Source organism: Bidens hawaiensis, unplaced genomic scaffold (genome assembly GCF_021521415.1).
Source record: "Bidens hawaiensis isolate Kalapana, Puna unplaced genomic scaffold, B.hawaiensis_p1.1 tig00000780_1, whole genome shotgun sequence".
NCBI classification, from domain to species: domain Eukaryota; kingdom Viridiplantae; phylum Streptophyta; class Magnoliopsida; order Asterales; family Asteraceae; genus Bidens; species Bidens hawaiensis.
Window position 1 is genome coordinate 2,920,612 of NW_027491045.1, and position 24,800 is coordinate 2,945,411.

Genomic DNA, 24,800 nt, shown 5'->3' on the forward strand with positions numbered 1-24,800 from the left:
TTGAGATTGGCTTATGATCTAGTTGAAGGTTGAGTTACTTTTCTTAACCGCTGTTAAACTGTGTTTGGAGATGATAATCGGTATGCGAAATTAGTTAGAATGATATTGTTATAATGTTCAATATCCAAGATGTAAAATACATATCATATCCAATTACTAGAATTACGAATCCAAGTGGAACTCAAAACACATGGCGTAAAGGAGTACTAAAAATCTAAGATTGTGTGTACTGGATAGAGCTTTTATGGGGGTGTGTTTTGCGTTATGTGGCGTCACGTCACCATAAGAGCTTTGTGGCTAAAAGATGTGTAGTGGATGAAGTTCATTTAATATTTCCATTAATAGTTTATTATTATTTTTATATTAAAAAATAAGAATAAAGCAGCCAATCACCTTTCTCCTTTCCTCCCTCGTCGGCGCTATGTGAAAAGCGTCCACCCCCCCCCCCTTCCTCCAAAGCGCCCCGGAGGCGGTGTTCCCGACGCTATGGGGCACAAAGGCGCCCCACTACGGAGGGTCTAAGATACCCAGATAAGTAGCTAAAGCTAGGTTGTCGTTCAAAAAAAAGAAGAAAAAAACAAAACAAAATGTTGTGTTGTTTTGCAAAGAATCGAGTTCAAGTATTATGTGTCGTTTGTTCAAAGTGTCTTGGAAACCAAATAATGACGTAGCCCATCCTATTTAGATAGATCAACACATGTGGAGCTCAATAGTTTACATTTAATACTTTTAGGTTTTATAACACGATTACGTTAATTTTGATGTTTGTCGTATTAGCTTAGATGTGAGCTAGATTTTCCTTTTTAAAATATCTTTTTTTTTATTTTTTGTTCTAAACTCCTAAATACTTCTATAAACCGTTTTATATACCTTTATTTTGCATAATTGAACCTTCCAACGTGACCACTAAGGCTATGTGTAGTGAATGAGCTACAAATTGGGGCGTATTATGACATGTGACAAAATGAGCGACATGTAGCCCAGAAGGGCGGTGTTCTCGCTCACAAATTGCTCCACCCTCCAATCACTGGTCGCCATTTCATCATCATCATCTCTTCACTCGACGACAAATTCACGTCGCCCCCTTCACTTATCGCCCCTTTTGTTGCCTAGGAGGCGGTGTTCTCGTCCTCGTCGCCCATATTTGTAGCCCTCACTACGCATAGCCTAACAAAAAGTTAACCATTAGCAAAGTTTTTAATACCTGATGAGAAAATACAATACGCGTAAACCAAACGGATCAACCATGCAACCAACCAACCAACCAACCATACCTCTAAATATAAAATTACAATCTCAACCCCTCATTTTCACCCCGACATCACTTTCTACCCTCACACCTCAATTTCATTTTTGGTTCGTTGGTAGAGTAGTAGGGTTGCAGAAAGAAGAAGATAATAATAATAATAATAATAATAATAATAAACATAAACATAAACATAAACATAAACAAACGCCCGCCCCCAGACTCACACTCACCACTTTCGCATCACAAAGTGTTCTCATATAAATAATAATCAATAAACCCTCATTCATCCTCTATACTAATTAATAATAATCATCTCACAGCAGCAATGGGCGCTTCGCTTCCTCCTAAAGAGGCTAATCTCTTCAAACTCATCGTCGTAAGCTCAATACTCTCATCCACTTTAATTATCACTTTTAGCTCTATTCTATTCTATATTTACTTATTTAAAACCCTAGCTACACTAGTTATTATTATTATTATCTATTGTAATGCCTTTGGATCGTCAATTGAGACTGACGTCAACATACGGTTTTAGGAAATTGGCGGCATGTTGATGTTATGGTTAGTAATGCATTTAGGTTTATTGAATTGAATCAACTGTCAACAGTTTGTAGTGATAATTTGAGATTCATGTCATTTGCAGCTCTTTTGAAATAGTGTTAAGTTGGAGACTGTTTATTGTACCGCTCCGAGTTTCTGTTAGCATTTATTATTGTTATTCATTTCATTGCTGCTGTTAGGGGTGAGCAATAACCGAATCGTTAACCGAAACCGAACCGAAAACCGACAGAAGAGAACCGAAGTAACCGAACCTCACCGAACTCTTCATTTTTTTCATATTTTCCAGCCTTTTTTCCTCTGTTTCATGTATTGTACGTATTAATAGTTTAGTACTATCATTTTCATGTATTTATATCTCCATTCCATGTACTAATATCTCAATTTCATATATGTATACCTTCATCTCATGTACTTCAGCATTCATTTCATGTATTTTTAAGCAAAATATTAGCTCATGTTTGATATCGGTTATTAACCGAAATTAACCAGAACGAACTGAACTCTTCATTTTTTTCATATTTTCCAGCCTTTTTTCCTCTATTTCATGTATTATACGTATTAATAGTTTAGTACTATCATTTGCATGTATTTATATCTCCATTCCATGTACTAATATCTCAATTTCATATATTTATACCTTCATTTCATGTAGTCATGCCTTCATTTCATGCATTTAAGCATTCATTTCATGTATTTTTAAGCAAAATATTAGCTCATGTTTGATATCGGTTATTAACCGAAATTAACCGAACCGAACTGCGCACACCCCTAGCTGCTGTAACACTATTTATTATGGCTCTAAGTTAGTTAAACATTTAGTAGTGCTAAATTTTGGAATGTAAATGCTTAGTAGAGTATAGATTGAACTGTGAATAGATGTAAACATGTGATTCTGTATGCAATCTTGACTCAGGAAATTGACGGCATGTTGAAGTTATAATTAATAATGCGTTTAGGTTTATTGAATTGAGTGAACTGTCAACAGTTTTTAGTGATAATTTGAGATTCATGTCACTTGCAACTCTTTTGAAATAGAATTGAGTTAAGTTAGAGACTATGGGAAAATATGAATTAAAGCATATTTTTGACTCAGGAAATTGGCAGCATGTTGATGTTATAATTAGCAGTGCATGTAGGTTTATTGAATTGAATGAGCTGGCAACAGTTTTTGGTGATAATTTGAGATTTATGTCATTTGCAAGTTTTGCAACTTTTTTGAAATAGAAATGAGTTAAGTTAGAGACTGTTTGTTGTACTGCTGCAAGTTTTTGTTTGTATATGGTATTATTAATATTGCTATTCATTTAATTGCTGTTGCAACACTATTTGGACTAAGGTTCTAACTTAGTTAACATTCATTCAGAAGCATTAGTTATCTTGGAATTTAAATGCCTAATAGAGTATTGAATACAGGAGTATTCTAAGTGTCCCATACAAGAAACTATAAAAGCATTAGCCAGTCTAAATATCTTGAACGTGCTCTCAGCTTTTTAAAGAATGCCACTTGACAATCCTTTAAATATATTAGTTCTAGTTAAGAAGGCATACACCACCTCAATATTTGCAAATCCCATCATTCAAATGATATCATAGGTGAAAAGCATACTCACTTATATGTCGCCCCTGCTATTTTAGTTTATGCAAATACATTTTGATATTCATTTCCTCATAGTATTTGACCCCCTTATGAGGGTTAAAATGCAAATGATCATTGTACTTTATTGCTTTGATGCTGCTGCTATACTTTTGAAACCACATATATTTTTATTGTATATTGAAAAAATAATAATAGTATTTCGATTGTCACTTTGGCAGAAATCTTATGAAATAAAACAGTATAAAAAGGGTCTTAAGGCTGCAGATGCTATATTGAAGAAGTTCCCAAATCATGGAGGTTTGTGAAAAGTTTATTAATCTAGTAGAAACATTTAAATATGTAATATTTTCATCTATTTAACTTTTCTTTTTACTAGAAACCCTCTCGATGAAGGGATTAACATTGAACTGCATGGACCGTAAACCAGAAGCATATGAGCTTGTAAAGCTAGGATTGAAGGTTGGCTAACTTGCAAACTGTTAACTATACATTAAAGTATACTTATATGAAATCATTTATTATATCAGTCTATTGTCACATATTGAATTCACGAGTGTTTAATTGTAGAATGACCTGAAAAGCCATGTTTGCTGGCACGTTTTTGGTCTTCTCTATCGATCAGACAGAGACTATAGGGAGGCAATAAAATGTTACAGGAATGCTCTGAGGATAGATCCCGACAACATCGAAATACTTAGGGACCTATCTCTCTTACAGGTATGTATCCTTAATGTTTATTTAGCATATCATCAATGACGTTAGATTTGTCATCCCATGCTTTCTTTGTTTTGGGCAGCTAACAGAGCCTTTTCCATTCGATTACAGGCACAAATGCGTGATTTGGCAGGTTTTGTTGAAACAAGACAACGATTGCTGACTTTAAAACCTAATCATCGTATGAATTGGATTGGTTTTGCTGTTTCTCATCATCTAAACTCAAAGTAAGTTGTTATAAGTTCTTGGTAGTTAATTCACACAACTTGTTTACATCTTATATCCATGTGGGGTACAAATGTTTATCGTGCATTTTATGGAATTTTTTACAAGTGCATCAAAAGCAATTGATATTCTGGAAGCATATGAAGGGACTCTTGAAGATGATTATCCTCCAGAAAGCGAACGCTGTGAGCACGGGGAAATGCTGTTATACAAGGTAATATTTATGATAAGTAATAGTGGCTAGTTCTAACAACAATCAAGCCTGTTCATTGATTGTTTTGAAACCATTATGCATAACTTTTTTTAAGAACTTATTTAGAAAATTCTTTATCTAGGTATCTTTATTGGAGGAGTGTGGTGCTTTTGAGAAAGCACTTGAGGAGTTGCGCAGAAAAGAGTCCAAGATTGTAAGTGTTTTTTCCATTTACTTTGTTTATTTGTAAGACGACATCACTGACTAGGTTAGTTAACTTCTTTCCATAACTTTTTCTGTGTTAATAGGTTGATAAAATATCCTACAAGGAAATGGAAGCTTCTCTTCTTGTGAAGCTTAATTTTCTCGAGGAAGGTGAAAAGTTGTACAGGGTACTACTTACTATGAATCCTGACAACTACAGGTACATGAAATGATGATATTTGATTTGTTTTTTTTAATTTCTTATTGTGAAACAATACTAAAAATATTGACCATTTTTAATTTAGATACTATGAGGGATTACAGAAGTGTGTTGGACTGCATTCAGAGACTGGTCAATATTCCTCTGATGAGATAGATAAGTTGGATGCTTTGTACAAGTCTCTTGCAGAGCAGTACACCTGGTCTTCAGCTGTTAAGGTGATTAAGTTTTTCTATACTTTTGCCAATTTTTAACTCAAGACTCAATGAAAATGTCTTTATTAAGTCTTGAATGATGTTTTAAAATCAAAATGTTATCTTTTAGAGGATCCCACTAGATTTTTTGCATGGTGAAAAGTTTCGGGATGCGGCAGATAATTATGTCAGGCCTCTGTTAACAAAGGTACTTGTAGTTTGAGTTTTTATTATTTGGTGACAATGTGACATTTTTTAGCATGGGCTTATATTTTTTAATGGAAAATGTAGGGAGTCCCGTCTCTGTTTTCTGACCTTTCTTCACTGTATGATCATGCTGACAAGGTTTGTGCAAGCTACCTCATTGAAGGTTCTAGAATTTTGCATTTATTGTGACAATTTCTGATCTTTTTGTAGGCCGATATTCTTGAAAAATTGGTCCTTAGCTTGGAGGAATCACTTAAAAAGACAGGTGGATACCCTGGAAGGTAAAACTTGATCATGAGCTTTGGTCTTTGGGTCCCTTTTTCTTGAGTGTAGTGTAATATTTTATTAAATCTATTGTCCAGATCAGAAAAAGAGCCACCTTCGACACTTCTGTGGACCTTGTTTTACTTGTCTCAGGTTTGTTCTTGCTGCACATTTTGTTTGGATTTGAATTAATTTGCATATCATATTATTATTATTCTTTTGCTGTGGTTATGCAGCATTATGATAGGCGGGCCCAGTATGATGTAGCTCTTGCTAAAATCGAGGAAGCTTTGCAACATACTCCAACAGTTATTGATTTATATTCTGTCAAGGTCTGCTTATGATATCCTTTTTTTTTCTTTTAGTTTGTTATAAATAATCTTAGGTTGTTAATGTCTTTTTGTTTTATTGCAGAGCAAGATACTAAAACATGCTGGGGACTTTACAGCAGCAGCTGCATTAGTAGATGAAGCTAGGTGCATGGATCTTGCAGATCGTTATGTCAATAGTCAGTGTGTTAAAAGAATGCTTCAAGCTGATCAGGTTCAAACCTCCAAATACGCTATATGTTTGTGTCAATCTCTTACGGAATTTAAACGTTTGTACATATTATTTTGGTTTATATGTATTTTGTTAGGTTCCCCTTGCAGAAAAGACAGCTGTATTGTTCACAAAAGATGGTGAACAACATACCAACTTGCATGATATGCAGTGCATGTGGTTAGTATTATTACAAGCTTGTTACCATATAATATATACTTTTATATAACAAACAGAAATATATGAATAATCTACTGAGTCTTTCTGTTTGAAGGTATGAGCTTGCTTCTGGTGAAAGTTACTTTCGGCAGGGTGACCTTGGACGGTCATTGAAAAACTTTGTGACGGTTGAGAAACATTATGCAGATATAACCGAAGACCAGTTTGATTTCCACTCTTATTGTTTAAGAAAAATGACTCTGCGATCCTATATTGAAATGTTAAGATTCCAAGATCGGCTTCATGCTCATGCTTACTTTCGCAAGGCAGCCACTGGAGCTATAAGGTGAAGTATCTGAGGTCATGTTTGACCAACATAGTCAAGTTCCATGTCATGATTTTGACATGTCACCAGATCAGATTACCTTAAATCAAGTTTTTTTTTAATCTTTGATGATTGTTTTGGCCTATAAAAGCTTGTTATCTGGAATATAAATTGGACCATAGTCGGTTACCTTTTTTAGGCATTTGAGTTCTTGTACCTAATATATTATTATTGTTTGATAATTTTTGTGATCCACTGACTGATGTAGATGTTACATCAAGCTTTTTGATACTCCAAAGACATCAAAAGAGGAAAATGACGACTTAGCAAAATTACCTGCTTCTCAAAAGAAGAAAATGAGGCAAAAGCAGAGGAAGGCTGAAGCAAGGGCGAAAAAGGTATTTACACCCTTACTCAGTTTCATCTTTCCGGGTTTTTTTTTGGTTCACTTGTTAATATATGTACTTTGCTGTTCTGTCAGGAGGAAGAAGTAAAGAGTGAGGAAGCACATGCTGGTGGTGGTTCCAAGTATGGGAAACGGAATGTTAAGGCAGTTGATTTGGATCCTCACGGAGACAAATTATTGCAGGTTTTTAATATACTAATTCTGTTGTGAAAATAATGTCTTTTTTTAGCAGTTTGTAAAGTAATAGTTTGTGTTTGAGCTAGACTGAAGATCCTTTAATGGAAGCTGGAAAGTACCTGAAACTGCTTCAGAAGCACTCGTCTGATTACTTGGACACACATTTAGTGTCGTTTGAAGTTAACATGAGAAAGGAAAAGATCTTGCTTGCCTTGCAGGTAATCTTATTGTTACCGTAGATAACATTCCATCTTTTTATATGCATTTTCCGTTTTGTACTTTTGTTTGTTAACACTAAACATTTGGTTTATATACTTTTGTATTTCATCAAGGCTTTGAAGCACCTGGTACAACTAGATGCTGAAAACCCTGACACTCATCGGTGCTTGGTATGTCAACTGTATATATATCTTTTTTCCTTAACTTGAAAAAGGTGGAATATTGATTTTTAAAACGGTGAATTTCACAGATAAGATTCTTTCAAAAAATGGCATCAAGGCCCGCTCCTACAACCGACACTGAAAAACTCATTTTAGGAGTATTAGAAGCAGAAAGACTAACTTTTAGGTTATTTTCCAACTTTATTTTGTGCATTTTCAATCCATTTGATGCTAAACGTACCCCCCCCCCTCTCATCCATTTTTCCTAAACATACCCCCTCCTTCAAGTTTTACATTAATACGATTAAGATCTTTTTGTTGTTTCTTTTGTCATTTTGTTATCTATTATTATTATTATTATAAAAACATTTTTTTTCTATTTTTATTTAACAATTTTCTTCTATTTATCTTTTTATGTATATTTAATAGCATTTAAAAAAACAAAAACATTTTTTTACTACTTAGAAAAACGTTTTTTCTTTTTTTATTTTTGTTTTTCTTGTTTAAAAAATGTTTTTTTTCTATACTTGTTTTAATCTTTTTGGTGAGCTTTTTTTATAAAAAAAATTAAGAGATTGTTTACATTCTTTTATAAAAAATCATATTATTATTTTTAAATAAAAGAGTGAAATAACATACAACTTGATAAACAAATTTGGCTATTTTCTCAGGTAACATTAATCTCATGTATCCGAACCTAACAAAAAATAATCCAAGTTGTTTTGGTTACATTTTATAGAAAAAAATAAAAAACTAGCTAGAGAAAGTATACAAAACTTTTTAATACATGTAAAAAAATAAACAAACTTTTAATATGATCTTAAAGAAATAAAATAATAAATCGATAATAAAAATATACAATAAGACTCTAAAAGAAAAAAAAAACTTAATGGTTTTTTATTTTAGTAGTGTTTTATTATGTTTTCGTCTTTCTTGTTTGTAGTCAGCTGCAAAATAAATCTCTGATGGAGGCAAATGCGGCTTTCCTTGAACAACATAAAGGTAATATTTTTTTCATACAAATGACTACACGTGCATGAAATTGCGTACTATGAACACGTTTAGGATGCCACACTCGTGATTTTGCAGATTCCTTGATGCATAGGGCAGCAGCAGCCGAAATGATGTATTGTTTAGAACCAAATAAGAAACCAGAGGCGATCAAATTGATTGAAGCATCTATTAATAACCCCGTTTCAAGGTAAGCCAATCTAATAAAATGATTTCATAATTTCATTACCGAGATATGTTATCAGGAGAATATGATTTTGCACATCTGTCTGTTTTGTAACCTAATAAGCAACGGACCACTCGGACCTGTGAAAGAATGGAAGCTGAAAGATTGTGTTGCAGTTCACAAAATTATAAAAGCCGCTTTTGATGATCAAGATGCTGCACTAAGTCCGTCTTACTCTCCTTTTCTCTTTTTTCTTTATCGCGCATCTATAAATTCTATATCTGAAGGGCTTTTTTGTCTTTTGTTAGGATGGAAAAACCGATGTGCAGAAGAGTTTCCATACTCGACCTACTTTGAAGGCAGTCTTTCCTCTGCTGTAACCGCAAACAAAGCTTCCAAACCGAATGCTGAAAACGGGTCTATTTCATTAAATGGTACAGTGGACACCATGAAGAATCTAGCCATCTAAGGGAAAAAAACTTTAATCAGAATTTATAGGACGCGGTCTCCTTGAGAAAAGGAAGCAGAACATGAGATAACAGTTTCCTGTGTCCACCGGACTCGATGCTAGACAAGTACACCGATCGGGGTTGTGGATCTTGAGAGTATGTTGTACTGGTTGGTTCTTTTCATTTTTGTTGTATAAATGCTATATTAATCTGCAAAAGTTTTGACATTTAGATCTTATGATAAGTGATTTGAACACCAAATTGCATAACTTTGATAACTTGCTACTTCATTTGACAATACTCGGTCGAACAGATCATGACTGATACATTTAGGACCGTGCACGAGCCGTGAACCGGGCAGTACAGGGTCCCGAGTTGTCCAAACCGCCCGTTGCTCGGCGCTCGCTCGATTGAAAAAGAGCCGCTCTGCTCGGTTCGGTTTGTAAACGAGCCAAGCAACGAGCAAAGGTCCGCTCGGTTCGGTTCGGCTCGAATATTTTTAATTTATTTTATATATAATCAAATGTGAACAAATATATAAATATATAGACAACACATAAATATAAGCTTACAATTATTTTTACCCCTAATTTTTTTCATATTCTGTCAATTTTGTAGTTTTATTTGTTCGGTTCAAGTTTTTAGAATACTAGAAGTTTGTTTACATGATCATTATATCTCATTTCAAACGTATTTTTAATAAAAATTTACAATCTATTACACGTTTGTCTAAAAACTATAAAATTATTTATAAAATATATTATTTACAACCTTCAAATTTGTTTCTTATTAAAAACTTTAAAGTGAAAAAAAAATTAATGCTTGAAGTCGCTCGATGTTCGATCGATAAATGCTTGATTTGATTTTGGCTCGTTTCGGTTTTCGCTCGGTTAGAATTTCAGCCGTTCGGTTCGGTTTGGTTGTAAACGAGCCAAGCAACGAGCAAGTCTCCGCTCGATTTGGTTCGGCACGTGAACAGCCCTACTTCTAGTTAGTGGCCACAGTTTGGGCCGACAGGTTTGGTCAAACCGTGTGATTAATATTGGCAGAAGAAAAAAACAAAGCAGAAGCTAAAAGCTGTGGGCCTTGATGTTGGTTTTGGGCTTGAGCCCTAGAACATTAGGGCCAGGGATGGGGTAATAGGGTATCACTTATCAGTCAAAGCTGGAAACACCAATACCATAGCTGTATTGGGCTGTGCTGCCTTTAAAGAAACAGCTATATTATTATTTTTATATTCTTTATATAAACATAATTAACTGTTTCATTATTTTAGGTATCAAAATATTAATAATTATATATATTTTTATTTTTTTTTCATTGAAAATTAAGATAAATTATTATAGTTATTTTTTTAACCAATATGATATGCATTATTTGTTTTAAAACCAAGAATATGTAGTAGATGTTAGTAGTTGAATTATTTTGTTTGTTATTTTTTGGAAAGATTAGAAAAACCGGTAAGCTTGACTTGTCGTCCCTCAATCTTGTCAAGGTTGTAGCTTGTTGAGTTGTCGTGGACAAACCATTATTTGTTAGTTTGAACTTTGAAGTCTCTGACTCGGTGGCAGATGATGTATCTTAAACATCTAAAGGTCATAGGTTTGAGCCCTTAGAAGTAAAAAGAAATTTCTCTTTCAAAAAAAATAAAAACACGCAATGCTTCCGAACTAAACGTTAAACACGTTATTTTGATACAAGATGGAGCAAACAAATTCATGTCTTCCCCTCATATAGTGGGGTGTACTATAACATTTAAATAGTTTTACAGTAAGTATTTAAGGATGAATAAAATACATTTTGAATATTAAATGATTTATTTGAATTTACCTTTGTAAATACATAATATGGCCAAGAAAATTCGTAGTGACCCTCAAGACAGAATATGTTGGGTTGGTGAGAAACAATAACTTTTATAAGTAGAAAATAGTTTTTATTTACTTTATTTTTGTTTATATAAAACAAGTATCTAATCAAATATTAAGGGGAAGATAAACACATGATAACGTGTGAGATTAATCGTTGTTCAATTTAGCAAATACTTTTACATACAAAAATTATATATATGAGTCAATGAGCCAATGACCGGGCATTGGTAGAACCCGGATGGGTATGAAACTGGTCTTTGGAGAGGGAAGTGATTGGTTCCGTTCGGTTGTGGACCCCAGTTTTATTTTCAGGGTTTGCTCGGTTTGAGTAGGGTAGCACCGGGTTTGAATCAATTTCAAATCATAGGGTATGTAAAAGATATATAAATGATGTGTTCAAAGGGATATTCTGATGGTTAAGTGGCGTGCCCTATGATTAAAAGGTTGGGGGTTCATATCATGTATGATGCATGGTGTGGTATATTTATTCTATAATATCTAATTTTGCTGTTAAGAGAAAAAAAAGAGAGAAATGGTGTGGTACATTTCTCTCCATTGTACCTAGGGGGTGTTTGGTAGAGGGATTTGATTGGGGAGAAATGGAATTAGATTTATTTCTTTTGTTTGTTTTCCACTTTTCATTTCTATTTCTCTTTCTATTTCTCTAAAACTAGAGAATTCCATTTCTCTTTAAAACAAAGAGAAATCCATTTCTCAGCAGCCTCCTCATAGCATGTCACCACCTCGTCTCCGGCCACCACCCCGTCTCCGGCCACCACCTCGTCTCCAAGTCTGCAACCACCACCCCGTCTCCGCCGTTCGCAGTGGTGAACATAGAGATGGTAACCAGTTATAGGTTGCAGGTGGTACGGGTGAACGGAGATTAGGGTTTCAAGTGGTGGTTCGTGGTAGGTTAGGGTTTTCAGATGGTCGGGTGATTGTGGTCGCAGGTGGGTGACAGTGGTGGTGGAAATCGGCGGTGGTCGCAGGTGGCTTCTGATTATCATCATCATCATCGCCACCACAACCACCACCACAAAATCTCCAAAGAGGCAGTGATGACAGATCTGAGCCTCCTTTTTCTATATCTTATGTTCCAAAAATTTGAATCTTTTTAATTTCTTGTGTACTGTGGTTGAAGAAGGGGATTTGGTGGCGGCAGCCGGTGGTGGTGGGCTGTGGTTGAAGAAAGGGCTGTGGTGGTGTGGGGCTGTGGTGGTGGGGCGGTGGTGGTGGTGCTGTGGTGGTGGTGCTGGTGGTGGTGGGGCTGCGGTGGTGAGTGGTGTCAGGTTGGGTGGAGGTGGGGTTGGGTATGGTAGAGTTCTCTGTTTATTTTCTCGTGTACCAAACAAGAGAAATGATTCTCATTCTCCATACCAATTCTCTTTCTCTACAATTCCATTTCCATTTTCTCTCCTTTTCCATTCTCTGTACCAAACACCCCCTAGTGTTGTCTTTTCACGAATACATGATAAAGTAAAATTCTTTCCAACCCGTGATAAAGAAAACTACTTTAAAATGCTAACATTATACTTCTAGTGTTTTACAATGGATATTTTAACTCGATTACTTTCTGATTTTGGTTATAGTTTGATATCGTATTAAAATATGTACCAAATTTTATAATTAGTTAAAAATTGGGAAAACAAAGTTTTCCCTTAGAAATCCAGTCAAAGTATTACTCTACTCACCAATTCGACTCCAATGGCACACATTGTTGAGTCGGGACAGGTTGAAACCGAAAATTTCATTCTTTTTGGAATGAATTTTTCTTGATTCAAAGAGTTTTTGTGCCCCAGCTATCCTTTTTGGTATATAATATTATTATGCCTCACTGCGGGTGTTCAACGGAGCCAACCGAGTATCAAACTGAATTCGGTTAATTCAGTTGGATATTAAAATAGTAGCTTAAAAATAACTAAAATCGTTACAAGCATGTTTTTAGTGTGTGTATTGAATTTGAATTCAAAACGAATAGGATTCGAGTTTTTGAAAACCAAATTCGAAGCTTTAATTTCGATTTCGAATCAAATTTCGAGTCCAATTCAACTATTGAACACCCATGTGCCCCACTCATATCCTTTTGTTGTTATTATTAGTAATTTTATTAATAATAGTAGTTTTATTTATTTGAGTTGAATATTAAAAATGTGTTTCCTGGGATGAAAGGGTTGTGCATTTCCATGGTTTTGGAAACAAAATGATAACATAAAAACTATGATATGATGTTTATGTGAAGGAGAAATAGTTGCAAGACATACGAGATAAAAAGTATGATGACTATGAAAAAAGTTAAAACCGATTCAATCTTACTTAATCAACAGGCAGCTAGTCTAACTCGTAAAGTCATGACCTAAAGATCTAACACTATTACATGTGACATACTAAACAAACCCTGATTAAACAATCATTTACCGTATCTCTTAACTAATATGATCTTGATGTTAGGGCTGTCACTTTTATCCGAAAAAATCCGTACCCGAAACCGAACTAACCCGAACCTGAGAAAAGACTAACCCGAGCCCGAACCGAAATAATTCGGGATGGTTTTTAGGTTTGATTTATAAGTTCCAGGTCAACCCGAAAAACCCGAATAAACTTTTAGTTTTGAAATTAAGTATATATTTAGGTATAACTGGCTTAGTCTTAGCTACTAAAGTTATCAAAATCTGACCCTAATCGATTGTTTATTGTTAATTTATGTTTTCCCGTTTATTACTATTAGCAACCGTAATCAAACAAACAAATCACGTCCGATTGAAGGAGATAATGGTTCGAGTTCGTTACTTAGTTTTATTCTTCTTTTGAATTGTTTTATCCAGCAATGTTGGTTTATTATTTGATTATTTGCATTACGAGCAAAGAAGAATATGTTGTTTTAATTTTAATAATGAAGTTTTTATTTTTGTTTTTGTTTTCTATGATACTTGAAACCCGATTAACCTGAACTCGAAAAACCAATGAGAGTTTTGGGTTGGGTTTCGGGTTAAAATTTAAAACTTTGAAACCCAAAAAATCCGACCCGAAAAACCTGAAACCCGAAAAACAAACTCAAAGAACATACTACTTGATGTAAGTGTGACCCTACCAAATAATTCAGACTCCTAAAAGTCACCTCTTTGAACTTTTAAAAAAAGTGTAAAAGCCAACAAATAGAAAACAAATGAATATTCAAAGTCTTCCCAACATAAAATTTAAGCTGTCGGTGGACTTAATAGAAGGTCTTCAAACGCAACATGTAAATGGATTCCCACGATCATCTTGAATAAATACATCACCCCCCATTTTTCCAACATTCAAGTCGAGTTAAATTGACTGATTAATAATTGCATATCTTTTTGTTTAAATATTATTTAATGTTTTGTGTTTGAATATCTTTGAAGCTCGCGTTTCACGGCAGGGTTGTAAGAGAGTAATGGCGATGATGTATTTGTTACCTGATATATATCGATTAATTAATATAAACTTTAGGCTTTAACTTAAACAACGGTAAAAATAAGCAACCTACATTTTTAACTAAACATGCCTAGAATAAAAAATTAGTTTTAACTATAATAAGTTAAATACATAAATAAGTTAAATGAAGAATTGCACGTATATAAAAAAAGAAAAAAATATTTGTTAATAAAAGAATTAAAGACTTTACTAATAACCAACGCATCTTTTTTTTAGGTCATTTTACACTAACTTAACCAAACAAAACTAATAGTATTGTTCATGTTATCTTGATAACTCTATTAAATAATTTTTTTTTCACATTGTTTGGTTAAGTTAGTGTAAAATGACCCAAAAAAAGAGGCGATGGTTATTTGAATTGATCAACGGTTGTACATCTTTAGAACATCATTTAAATCAGTTGAAGGTTGTGTCCAATTGAACACCAATGGACCGATCTCCGATCCCTAACTCGTTATAGAAATGTAATTAATTATATACTTGCTACCATTATTGTCTTGATGAGGGAGGTTATGAGCATATGATGTTTATGAGCAATGTTTTTGCTAAGCTTGGTGAGAAATGTTAGGCTTGATCCCTGATTTTGTCGATAATCATCGATGATCAAGCAATATCCACAGTTAAAATTTTTATTTTCAAAGATTGTCGGTGATTGCTCACGAATGTGGTAACCACGCAAACCCCTCAAAAATAAGAATATTTATTACCAACAAACATCACATAATAATATAACATATTTAATCATATATTTATCCAACTAATTAACACAAATCTATTGTTACTCCATTCTAAAAGTGATAAAAGAAGCATAGTAGGGCTAGAGTGCATACAAGCATATGGTTTCGGTCTAGAAACAACAAAAGACATTCAACAATAAATTAATATTTTAAACTTCCAAGGTGATGATAACCATAATACTATATAATTTCAAAAAGATACTAAAGGTTCATATATTTTTTAATCAAGTGATCATTGGTGTGAACTAATATTACGAATGGTCTGCAAATCTGGTCCAAGTCTACTCCCAGTTTAAGAAGGCAAATATCACATGGTTTGTCCCACAAACCCAAGTCACACTTTTTTTAATAAAAATTAAGAAGGAAGGGAACAAATGGTTTCTGAAACATCTAAGGCCTATCAGTATGACCAACAGTTGATATTATTTTTATCAATTTATCATAGTTTGCTTATGTAACAGAAAATATTTGTTTGCTTAAGAACTTTTCTCTATATAGATCCTTATCGATGATTCAAACACCCGATATTCATTAAAATAAAGTGGTAATTAAACAACCGTAGTTGATTACAAAACATTGTTTAACTTTCAAACATAATTTACATTAGTTAAATATTTTCAACATACCCGAGCCATCATATATGCTTCTAACGATAATCTTCCACATTCCTAAAAGTTTCCTTACTGATTATCTGAAAACTGTTTGAAAAAAACTGTTTGAAAAATACATCTGGTGAATACGTTTGACCAATCAAAGCATTTTATGTCACAAGACAATAGCTGATAACATATGCACAATTTTTAGAATCCGTCATCTCAAATAACGGATCACCTGAAAATCTAAAACAATAGTCTTTTGTTCTACAAACAATTTCCTCTCTTTCTTCATATTTCGAATTTAATCCTACATCACACGGCCACAATTGAAACCCACCAAATAATCAAGAAAATCTTTAGCCCTACGATCTTGCCTAATATCCAAGTTTATTTTTATATCTTTGCCGGCCTTTTAGTGTCTTGTTGGTTGGAATACATATAGTAATATGAGTACACCCCTACCCCCACCCCACCTACACGCTACCCCACATTTGTAAGTTTGTAACTCATGTGACCAACATCTAACATGATTGTCCTCCCCATGTCTTCTCATTTAATTATCTTTGCCTATATATAACAAGCATTGTGTACAAACACAACTCATTGCTTTTCTTTATATTGTTAAACCACACAACCCTAATTATAAGTTGTAGAAATTAACATGGGTACAGAAGGGCTAGGGCTTGAGATTACCGAGCTTCGGCTAGGGTTACCGGGCGGTGGTGGTGTTGAGAGGAAAGAGAAAAAGAGGGTGTTTTTGGATATTCTTGGTGGGGACAGTGGTGATGGGAAAAATAGAAGTTGGAGTGGCGGTGGGATGGCCACCGGTTTGTTCGTATAGGAAGAGGGCTATAATTAAAATGTACGTGAAAGTTAGCATGGACGGGGCGCCATTTCTTCGCAAGATTGATGTTAATGGTTACAAAGGGTTTCGGATTTCGTTAGGGCTCTTGAGAACCTCTTTGGCCTAGGTAGGTTTTCATTCTTTGTATTCTTTAAAGATATTAAATATTTGCTAGGGTTCATTAACAAGTTAATTAATTACTTGCACACGGTTAGTGGGTTGTACTTGTATTTAGTAACTATAAGTTATGTCAAATGTCACACTTAATATTTTATATAACATTTATGAACAAAGTTTTTGGCAAAACCTAAAGAAACATACTCCCCATGCATATATAACTTAAAAAACTTAAAATACCTAAACAAGAAAATATTAATCTTTTGAAAGAAAAGCACCAACAATATAAAAAATTCCATCAATGCAAATAAATTGTCTGCTATGGAAGATAGTCATAAGTTAAGTTTATGGATTTTAATTAAGCTTCTTTATCATGATTTATTAAATTAACATTTTTTTTGCAGTTAGTAATTGATTAATAGAAAGAAAAACAAATTAAATTTGCTTTCTATCTCTATGATTTTCTGAATATACAAAAAGAACACAAAATTAACCCTATTTTCATTTATTTTATGATATTTTTAGCATTAAAAGTTTGCATTTATATTTTATAACATATATAGTCCAAAAACTCCAATATGCTTACTAGTTACTACTAGATTTGGATCACTCCACCTAAGATGTGTTGTAAACTACTCATAGTATACATACACACACACATAACACTAGTACTACCCTCAATATCTTCATCGATGAATAAACAACAGCATTTCTGAAAAAATTCAGTATGCTGTTCAGTGTTTCACTCTAAACTCAATTCAGAATAGAGGGAGTACAATTAGCGGAGTCAAACTATTATTTTGCTTTTTACTAAATAGTATATATGAATAATCATTTTTATTTTTAACCGACACGAAATTAAATTTGACCCGACAAGTCCTTTAATTATAGTCAAAAGTGAGAAATGGATATGATGATAATAAATATTTTTGTTCTTTAAAAAGGTGATGAATGTGAGTACATACCGATATATGAAGACAAGGATGGAGATTGGATGCTTGTGGGGGACGTTACATGGGAGTAAGTTTCTTATTTATTTATTTTCTTAAAAAACAATTTAGTCATTTAAAGTTTATTTTTTGTCGTTGAATTATTTAAATGCAATAAATGCTTGTAGATGGTTGTACACACAGCCCCTACCCGATACATTAATTTCATGTATTAACAGGTTGTACCATGTGTACATTATTATTATTATTTTTTTATTATAAAATAATGGTTAATTGTTTTCATCAATTCCTTAAATGAACCCTACAAAGTACGGCATAAGCACATGATGAATAATATTTAAAAAGAAAATCTACTGTACATTGCAAATGGGACACTGAACATATATAGTAGGATAATAAAAAAAATTCATTTGCTTATAAAAGATGACATAGTAGGTTAATGATCAGCGATAATAAAACACGATTTTAAAGAAAACTATCGCTCGAAAGTAATTAATGACCTCACTTGATGGAGGTTTTTGACTCTTGATGGGTGGTCATAGGTTCTAACCCAGAGAGTTAGTGTATTTATTTAAGAGTACACTGAAACCTTCTTGTTAAAAAAAGTAATTACCGACAAAGCAACCAACTAAACAGACAACCAAAATTATTAGTTTGTGAATAATTAGTCAGTGGTCTGTCTAAGATCACTGACATCTCTACAACCAGTGTCTTAACTTATGAAACTAGTGTTGGAGAAATTAAGTTTTTTGATTTGTAGTGCTAATCATGTTGAATTATGGGTCGGCTTAATGGGAATGAAATAAAGCAAGTGCTTTGGACGCAACTTTCTAGGGCCCATGAATTTTTAAAAAGTATACGTATGTAGTTAATTTGGGCTTTGATCGATTATTGATGCTTTGGTAGGAATGTGGTCTATAATTATACGTATACACAAAGGATACAAAAAATTTTAGTATACAAAGCATTTTTTTTTCTTTTACAAATATTATTATTCGCTTTGAACCCAAAAAAAAACTTGAAATGACCTGATTGAATGTATGTAAATTTTAACGAATTAAAAATGAAAACTTGAGAAGACATTTTTTAAAGAACGGTTTATGAGAAATATACGAGTTTAAAAACTAGTTAATTTGAACAACGCATATGTGTATACATACATACAGTTAATATACAAATACATAAATCTAATGATAAAGTTGAAATTAATTACAGGATGTTTACTGAAACATGCAAGAGGCTGAGGATGAAGAAAAGGGTTTCAGAAGGTGGATTTCAAACCCAAACTTGATGATCGAGGTGAGAGTGAAGACTGAAAGTTATATTAATTAATGATGATCATTAGTTGATTAAGTTCAATTATCTATATATTAGTTAAATATTTTGATTAATAATGTCATCAAGCATATGTTAAATTATTTAATTAAGTTACTATAAAGTTGGTGATGCATGAGACCTTTTTATATATGTACGTACTCAAAAATGTTTTATTTATCGACACAATGGTTAATTGTAGTACTTAGGTTTTATTTGGAGATCTTGTTGTGTATGGCAATTCATTAGCAATGCCAATTCTAGAATCCTTAAGACTCGGTTGTGGGCTTGGTAAAAGGGACTCGAAAGGGCTTTAATATATTATATATATAAAAAAGTGTTGTTACGCGTGACACCGTATAGACATTTTTTTTACATATATGACAACCAACGGGGTGTTGTTGGCCTTTATATACGTATAAAATGTAGCATTGCGTTGAGGTGGCTAGATATGACGGAGTGGTTATATTATTTGATATTAAAGAAAAAACCCATTAACCTTCTGCACGCGTTTAACTCCAGCTGATCAATCCCTTGCCCTTTCCGAGCCACTTGTTGCGGTGTTTGCGCCCATGGCGCACCTCACGTATGTGGTATTGAGTTCCATCTCTCGCAATGTTGAATTGTTGATCACTTCTCTCTCTTAGGTTTGTACATTTCTAGTATGTATAGGTTGCATTTTGGTCAAATCAAACCAGACACTGAAAGTTTGATGTTTAAGTTCTTGAAAACCGTTAATTTCAGTTTTTTTGATATTGTTTTCAGTTGATTGGGTTTTTGTTTTCACCATTTGGGCTTGAAATTTTTAGAAAAATAAATTCCATTCATAATGAGTTTAAGCCATATTTTAATATTAATTTTTTATTAATTAATAACTATACGTTTGGATAAAGTATTTGGATCAACTATTTATTAATTACTTAGCATTATAAGAAAACTAAAAATATATAAATTCGGTTTAGTTATGTTTTTTCAGTTTTACTTACACACAAAACTAAAATCACAAGAAAAAAATTGAGTTTTACGAAAACAAGAAACCAAAATGTCAGTGTTTGTTTGGGTTTCATTATTTCGGCTTCCTCAGTTACAGATTGGCTATTCGGGTTTATACGTACACACCGCTATTGCATATGGTCAAACGTGTTGAAACACCTAACACATTGGTGTCGAGCATCATAACTACATGCGAATATAGATATATACGCACACCATAGCGTGCTGCTTGCACGTATTTGACAGACGATCGTGTGTTAAGCACTTTATATATAACGAATAAAGTGATACATTAAGTGGTCGTGAAAGTTGAAGCAAAGAGGAAAGAAAAATGCACGAGGCTAGAATATGTTATAGTACATTAGTACCTAATCATGATTAGTGTGTATTTGAAGCAATGTTGTAAAACTCGCTAGGCGGTCCTTAAGCAGCCGACTCCCTTGTAAGGAGTACTCGGAGTACTCGAGGAGTACTTGGCTTTTACTCGGACATGATAAATATAACATAAAATAATTATTGGGTATTATATATATGTTAAGATAAGCATAATTAATGTCAAAATAAGCATAATTCATATGGAAAAAAAACATAATTCAAAAAATTCATGTTTTGTTGTTATTATTAATTTTTTTTACTAAAAATAAAAATTAAAAATTTTGGCCGAGTTGACCTTGGAGGACGAGTAATCCTAAGTACTCCGACTTTTGACCGAGTTGGACCTTGGCGAGTAATTGTGGCCGAGTTGCGAAAAGGCGGCAAAATTAATGTCCGAGGACCTTGGAATCGCTGATTCCAAGGCCTTGGAATCCGACTTTTACAACACGGATTTAAAGTGTAACCATATTGAATGGAAAATGAATAGATACATAACATGTCTTTGTGTTTTGGTTGAAGTAGATAAATGTCACTTAAAAGTAATCTTATATACTTTTGTCTAAATGTCTCATTCATCTTTTAAAAAAAATCATAAATAACATGAGGGAATGCGCAATGTCTCATTCATCCATTTAAAAAGAATCCAAAGCTGACTTAGTGGTAGTTTTGTTACTTTTCTGTAAGAAGTTTCAAGTTAGATCCAAAGAGTCAAAAAAACTAATAACGGTTGAAAACTGTGTTTTAAAACCGGGTTTTGGAACCTTTCCATGTTAGGCCAAAAATGGTACGGTTAGTTGTACCCGACGGTTGAAAGTTTGATGTTTAAGTTCTTGAAAACCGTTAATTTCAGTTTTTTTGGTATTATTTTGAGTTGATTTGGTTTTTGTTTTCATCATTTGAGCGTGAAATTTTTAGGAAAAAAAATTCCATTCATAATAATGAGTTTAAGCCATACTTTAATATTAAATTTTTATTAATTAATAACTATACGTTTGGATAAAGTATTTGGATCAACTATTTATTAATTACTTAGCATTATAAGAAAACTAAAAATATATAAATTCGGTTTAGTTATGTTTTTTCAGTTTTACTTACACACAACTAAAATCACAAGAAAAAAATTGAGTTTTACGAAAACAAGAAACCAAAATGTCAGTGTTTGTTTGGGTTTCATTATTTCGGCTTTCTCAGTTACAGATTGGCTTTTCGGGTTTATACGTACACACCGCTATTGCATATGGTCAAACGTGTTGAAACACCTAACACATTGGTGTCGAGCATCATAACTACATGCGAATATAGATATATACGCACACCATAGCGTGCTGCTTGCACGTATTTGACAGACGATCGTGTGTTAAGCACTTTATATATAACGAATAAAGTGATACATTAAGTGGTCGTGAAAGTTGAAGCAAAGAGGAAAGAAAAATGCACGAGGCTAGAATATGTTATAGTACATTAGTACCTAATAATGATTAGTGTGTATTTGAAGCAATGTTGTAAAACTCGCTAGGCGGTCCTTAAGCAGCCGACTCCCTTGTAGGGAGTACTCGGAGTACTCAAGGAGTACTTGGCTTTTACTCGGACATGATAAATATAACATAAAATAATTATTGGGTATTATATATATGTTAAGATAAGCATAATTAATGTCAAAATAAGCATAATTCATATGGAAAAAAAACATAATTCAAAAAATTCATGTTTTGTTGTTATTATTAATTTTTTTTTACTAAAAATAAAAATTAAAAATTTTGGCCGAGTTGACCTTGGAGGACGAGTAATCCCAAGTACTCCGACTTTTGACCGAGTTGGACCTTGGCGAGTAATTGTGGCCGAGTTGCGAAAAGGCGGCAAAATTGATGTCCGAGGACCTTGGAATCGCTGGTTCCAAGGCCTTGGAATCCGACTTTTAAAACACAGATTTAAAGTGTAACCATATTGAATGGAAAATGAATAGATACATATCATGTCTTTGTGTTTTGGTTGAAGTAGATAAATGTCACTTAAAAGTAATCTTATATACTTTTGTCTAAATGTCTCATTCATCTTTTAAAAAAAAGCATAAATAACATGAGGGAACGCGCAATGTCTCATTCATCCATTTAAAAAGAATCCAAAGCTGACTTAGTGGTAGTTTTGTTACTTTTCTGTAAGAAGTTTCAAGTTAGATCCAAAGAGTCAAAAAAACTAATAACGGTTGAAAACTGTGTTTTAAAACCGGGTTTTGGAACCTTTCCATGTTAGGCCAAAAATGGTAAGGTTTGTTGTACCCGACGGTTGAAAGTTGGATGTTTAAGATCTTGAAAACCGTTAATTTCAGTTTTTTTGGTATTGTTTTGAGTTGATTTGGTTTTTGTTTTCACCATTTGGGCTTGAAACTTTTAGGGAAAAAAATTATTTTCATAATAATGAGTTTAAGCCATATTTTAATATTAAATTTTTATTAAATAATAACTATACGTTTGGATAAAGTATTTGGATCAACTATTTATTAATTACTTAGCATTATAAGAAAACTAAAAATATATAAATTTTGCTTAGTTATGATTTTTCAGTTTTACTTATACGCAAAACTAAAATCACAGGAAAAAATTGAATTTTACGAAACCATGAAACCAAACTGTCAGTATTTGTTTGGGCCTCATAATTATCTCGGCTTTCTAAGTTACAGAATGACTTTTTCGGGTTTATACACACTGTTATTGTATACGGCCAAACGTGTTGAAACACCTAATAGATTGTGTCGAGCATCATAACCATATGCGAATATACCTATATACGCACACCATAGCTTGCTGCTTGCACACATGTGACAAACGATCGTGTGTTATGCACAATATATATAGGGAATAAAGTGATAAATTAAGTGGTCGTGAAAGTTGAAGCAAAGAAGAAAGAAACATACACGAGGCTAGAATATGTTATAGTACCTAGTCATGATTAGTATGCATTTCAAGTGTAACCATATTGAATGGAAAATAAATAGATATATAACATGTCTTTGTGTTTTGGTTGAAGTAGATAAATGTCACTTAAAAGAAATCTTATATACATTATCCTAAATGTCTCATTCATCTTTTAAAAAGAATCATAAATAACATGAGGAAACGCGCAATGTCTCATTCATCCTTTTAAAAAGAATCCAAAGCTGACTTAGTGGTAGTTTTTTTGCTTTTCTTGTAAGAAGTTTCAAGTTAGATCCAAAGCGTCAAAAAAACTAATGACGGTTGAAAACTATGTTTTAAAACCGGGTTTTTGAACCTTTCCATGTTAGGCCAAAAATGGTAAGGTTTGTTGTACCCGACAGTTGAAAGTTTGATGTTTAAGTTCTTGAAAACCGTTATTTTAAGTTTTTTTGGTATTGTTTTGTGTTGATTTGGTTTTCGTTTTCACCATTTGGGCTTGAAACTTTTAGGAAAAAAATTCCATTCATAATAATGAGTTTAAGCCATATTTTAATATTAAATTTTTATTAATTAAAAACTATACGTTTGGATAAAGTATTTGGATCAACTATTTATTAATTACTTAGCATTATAAGAAAACTAAAAATATATAAATTATGTTTAGTTATGTTTTTTCAGTTTTACTTACACGCAAAACTAAAATCACAGGAAAAAAATTGAGTTTTACGAAACCATGAAGCCAAACTGTCAGTATTTGTTTGGGCTTCATAACTATCTCGGCTTTCTAAGTTACAGACAGGCTTATTCGGGTTTATACACACTGTTATTGTATTCGACCAAACGTGTTGAAACACCTAAGAGATTGTGTCGGGCATCATAACCATATGCGAATATACCTATATACGCACACAATAGCTTGCTGCTTGCACACATGTGACAAACGATCGTGTGTTATGCACTTTATATATAGGGAATAAAGTGATACATTAAGTGGTCGTGAAATTTGAAGCAAAGAAGAATGAAACATGCACGAGGCTAGAATATGTTATAGTACCTAGTCATGATTAGTATGCATTTCAAGTGTAACCATATTGAATGGAAAATAAATAGATATATAACATGTCTTTGTGTTTTGGTCGAATTAGATAAATGTCACTTAAAAGCAATCTTATATACTTTAGCCTAAATGTCTCATTCATCTTTTAAAAAGAATCATAAATAACATGAGGAAACGTGCAATGTCTCATTCATCCTTTTAAAAAGAATCCAAAGCTGACTTAGTTGTAGTTTTTTGCTTTTCCTGTAAGAAGTTTCAAGTTAGATCCAAAGCGTCAAAAAAACCAGTGACGGTTGAAAACTATGTTTTAAAACCGGGTTTTTGAACCTTTCCATGTTAG

The 24,800-nt window shown here is 33.1% G+C and overlaps 1 protein-coding gene and 1 pseudogene across 2 annotated transcripts; both read left to right on the top strand.

Moving 5' to 3' along the window:
- The first annotated feature begins 1,543 nt into the window (after positions 1-1,543).
- On the top strand, positions 1,544-9,462 carry LOC143538171 (N-terminal acetyltransferase A complex auxiliary subunit NAA15-like). Its single transcript, XM_077031782.1, has 26 exons — positions 1,544-1,625; positions 3,626-3,704; positions 3,784-3,866; positions 3,975-4,124; positions 4,233-4,348; positions 4,455-4,560; positions 4,682-4,753; positions 4,848-4,963; positions 5,049-5,181; positions 5,288-5,365; positions 5,449-5,502; positions 5,575-5,645; positions 5,727-5,781; positions 5,865-5,960; positions 6,043-6,171; positions 6,266-6,348; positions 6,443-6,673; positions 6,921-7,050; positions 7,134-7,241; positions 7,322-7,453; positions 7,568-7,624; positions 7,705-7,802; positions 8,559-8,617; positions 8,705-8,816; positions 8,916-9,016; positions 9,101-9,462. Exons 1-26 carry the CDS (start codon positions 1,575-1,577, stop codon positions 9,259-9,261), a joined length of 2,661 nt encoding a protein of 886 aa, XP_076887897.1. The 5' UTR covers positions 1,544-1,574; the 3' UTR covers positions 9,262-9,462.
- A 6,697-nt stretch (positions 9,463-16,159) lies between these two features.
- Positions 16,160-19,357, top strand: LOC143538313 (auxin-induced protein 22C-like; annotated as a pseudogene). Its single transcript, XR_013136229.1, has 3 exons — positions 16,160-16,869; positions 17,804-17,879; positions 19,025-19,357. The product of XR_013136229.1 is annotated as an auxin-induced protein 22C-like (transcript).
- The last annotated feature ends 5,443 nt before the right edge of the window (positions 19,358-24,800 follow it).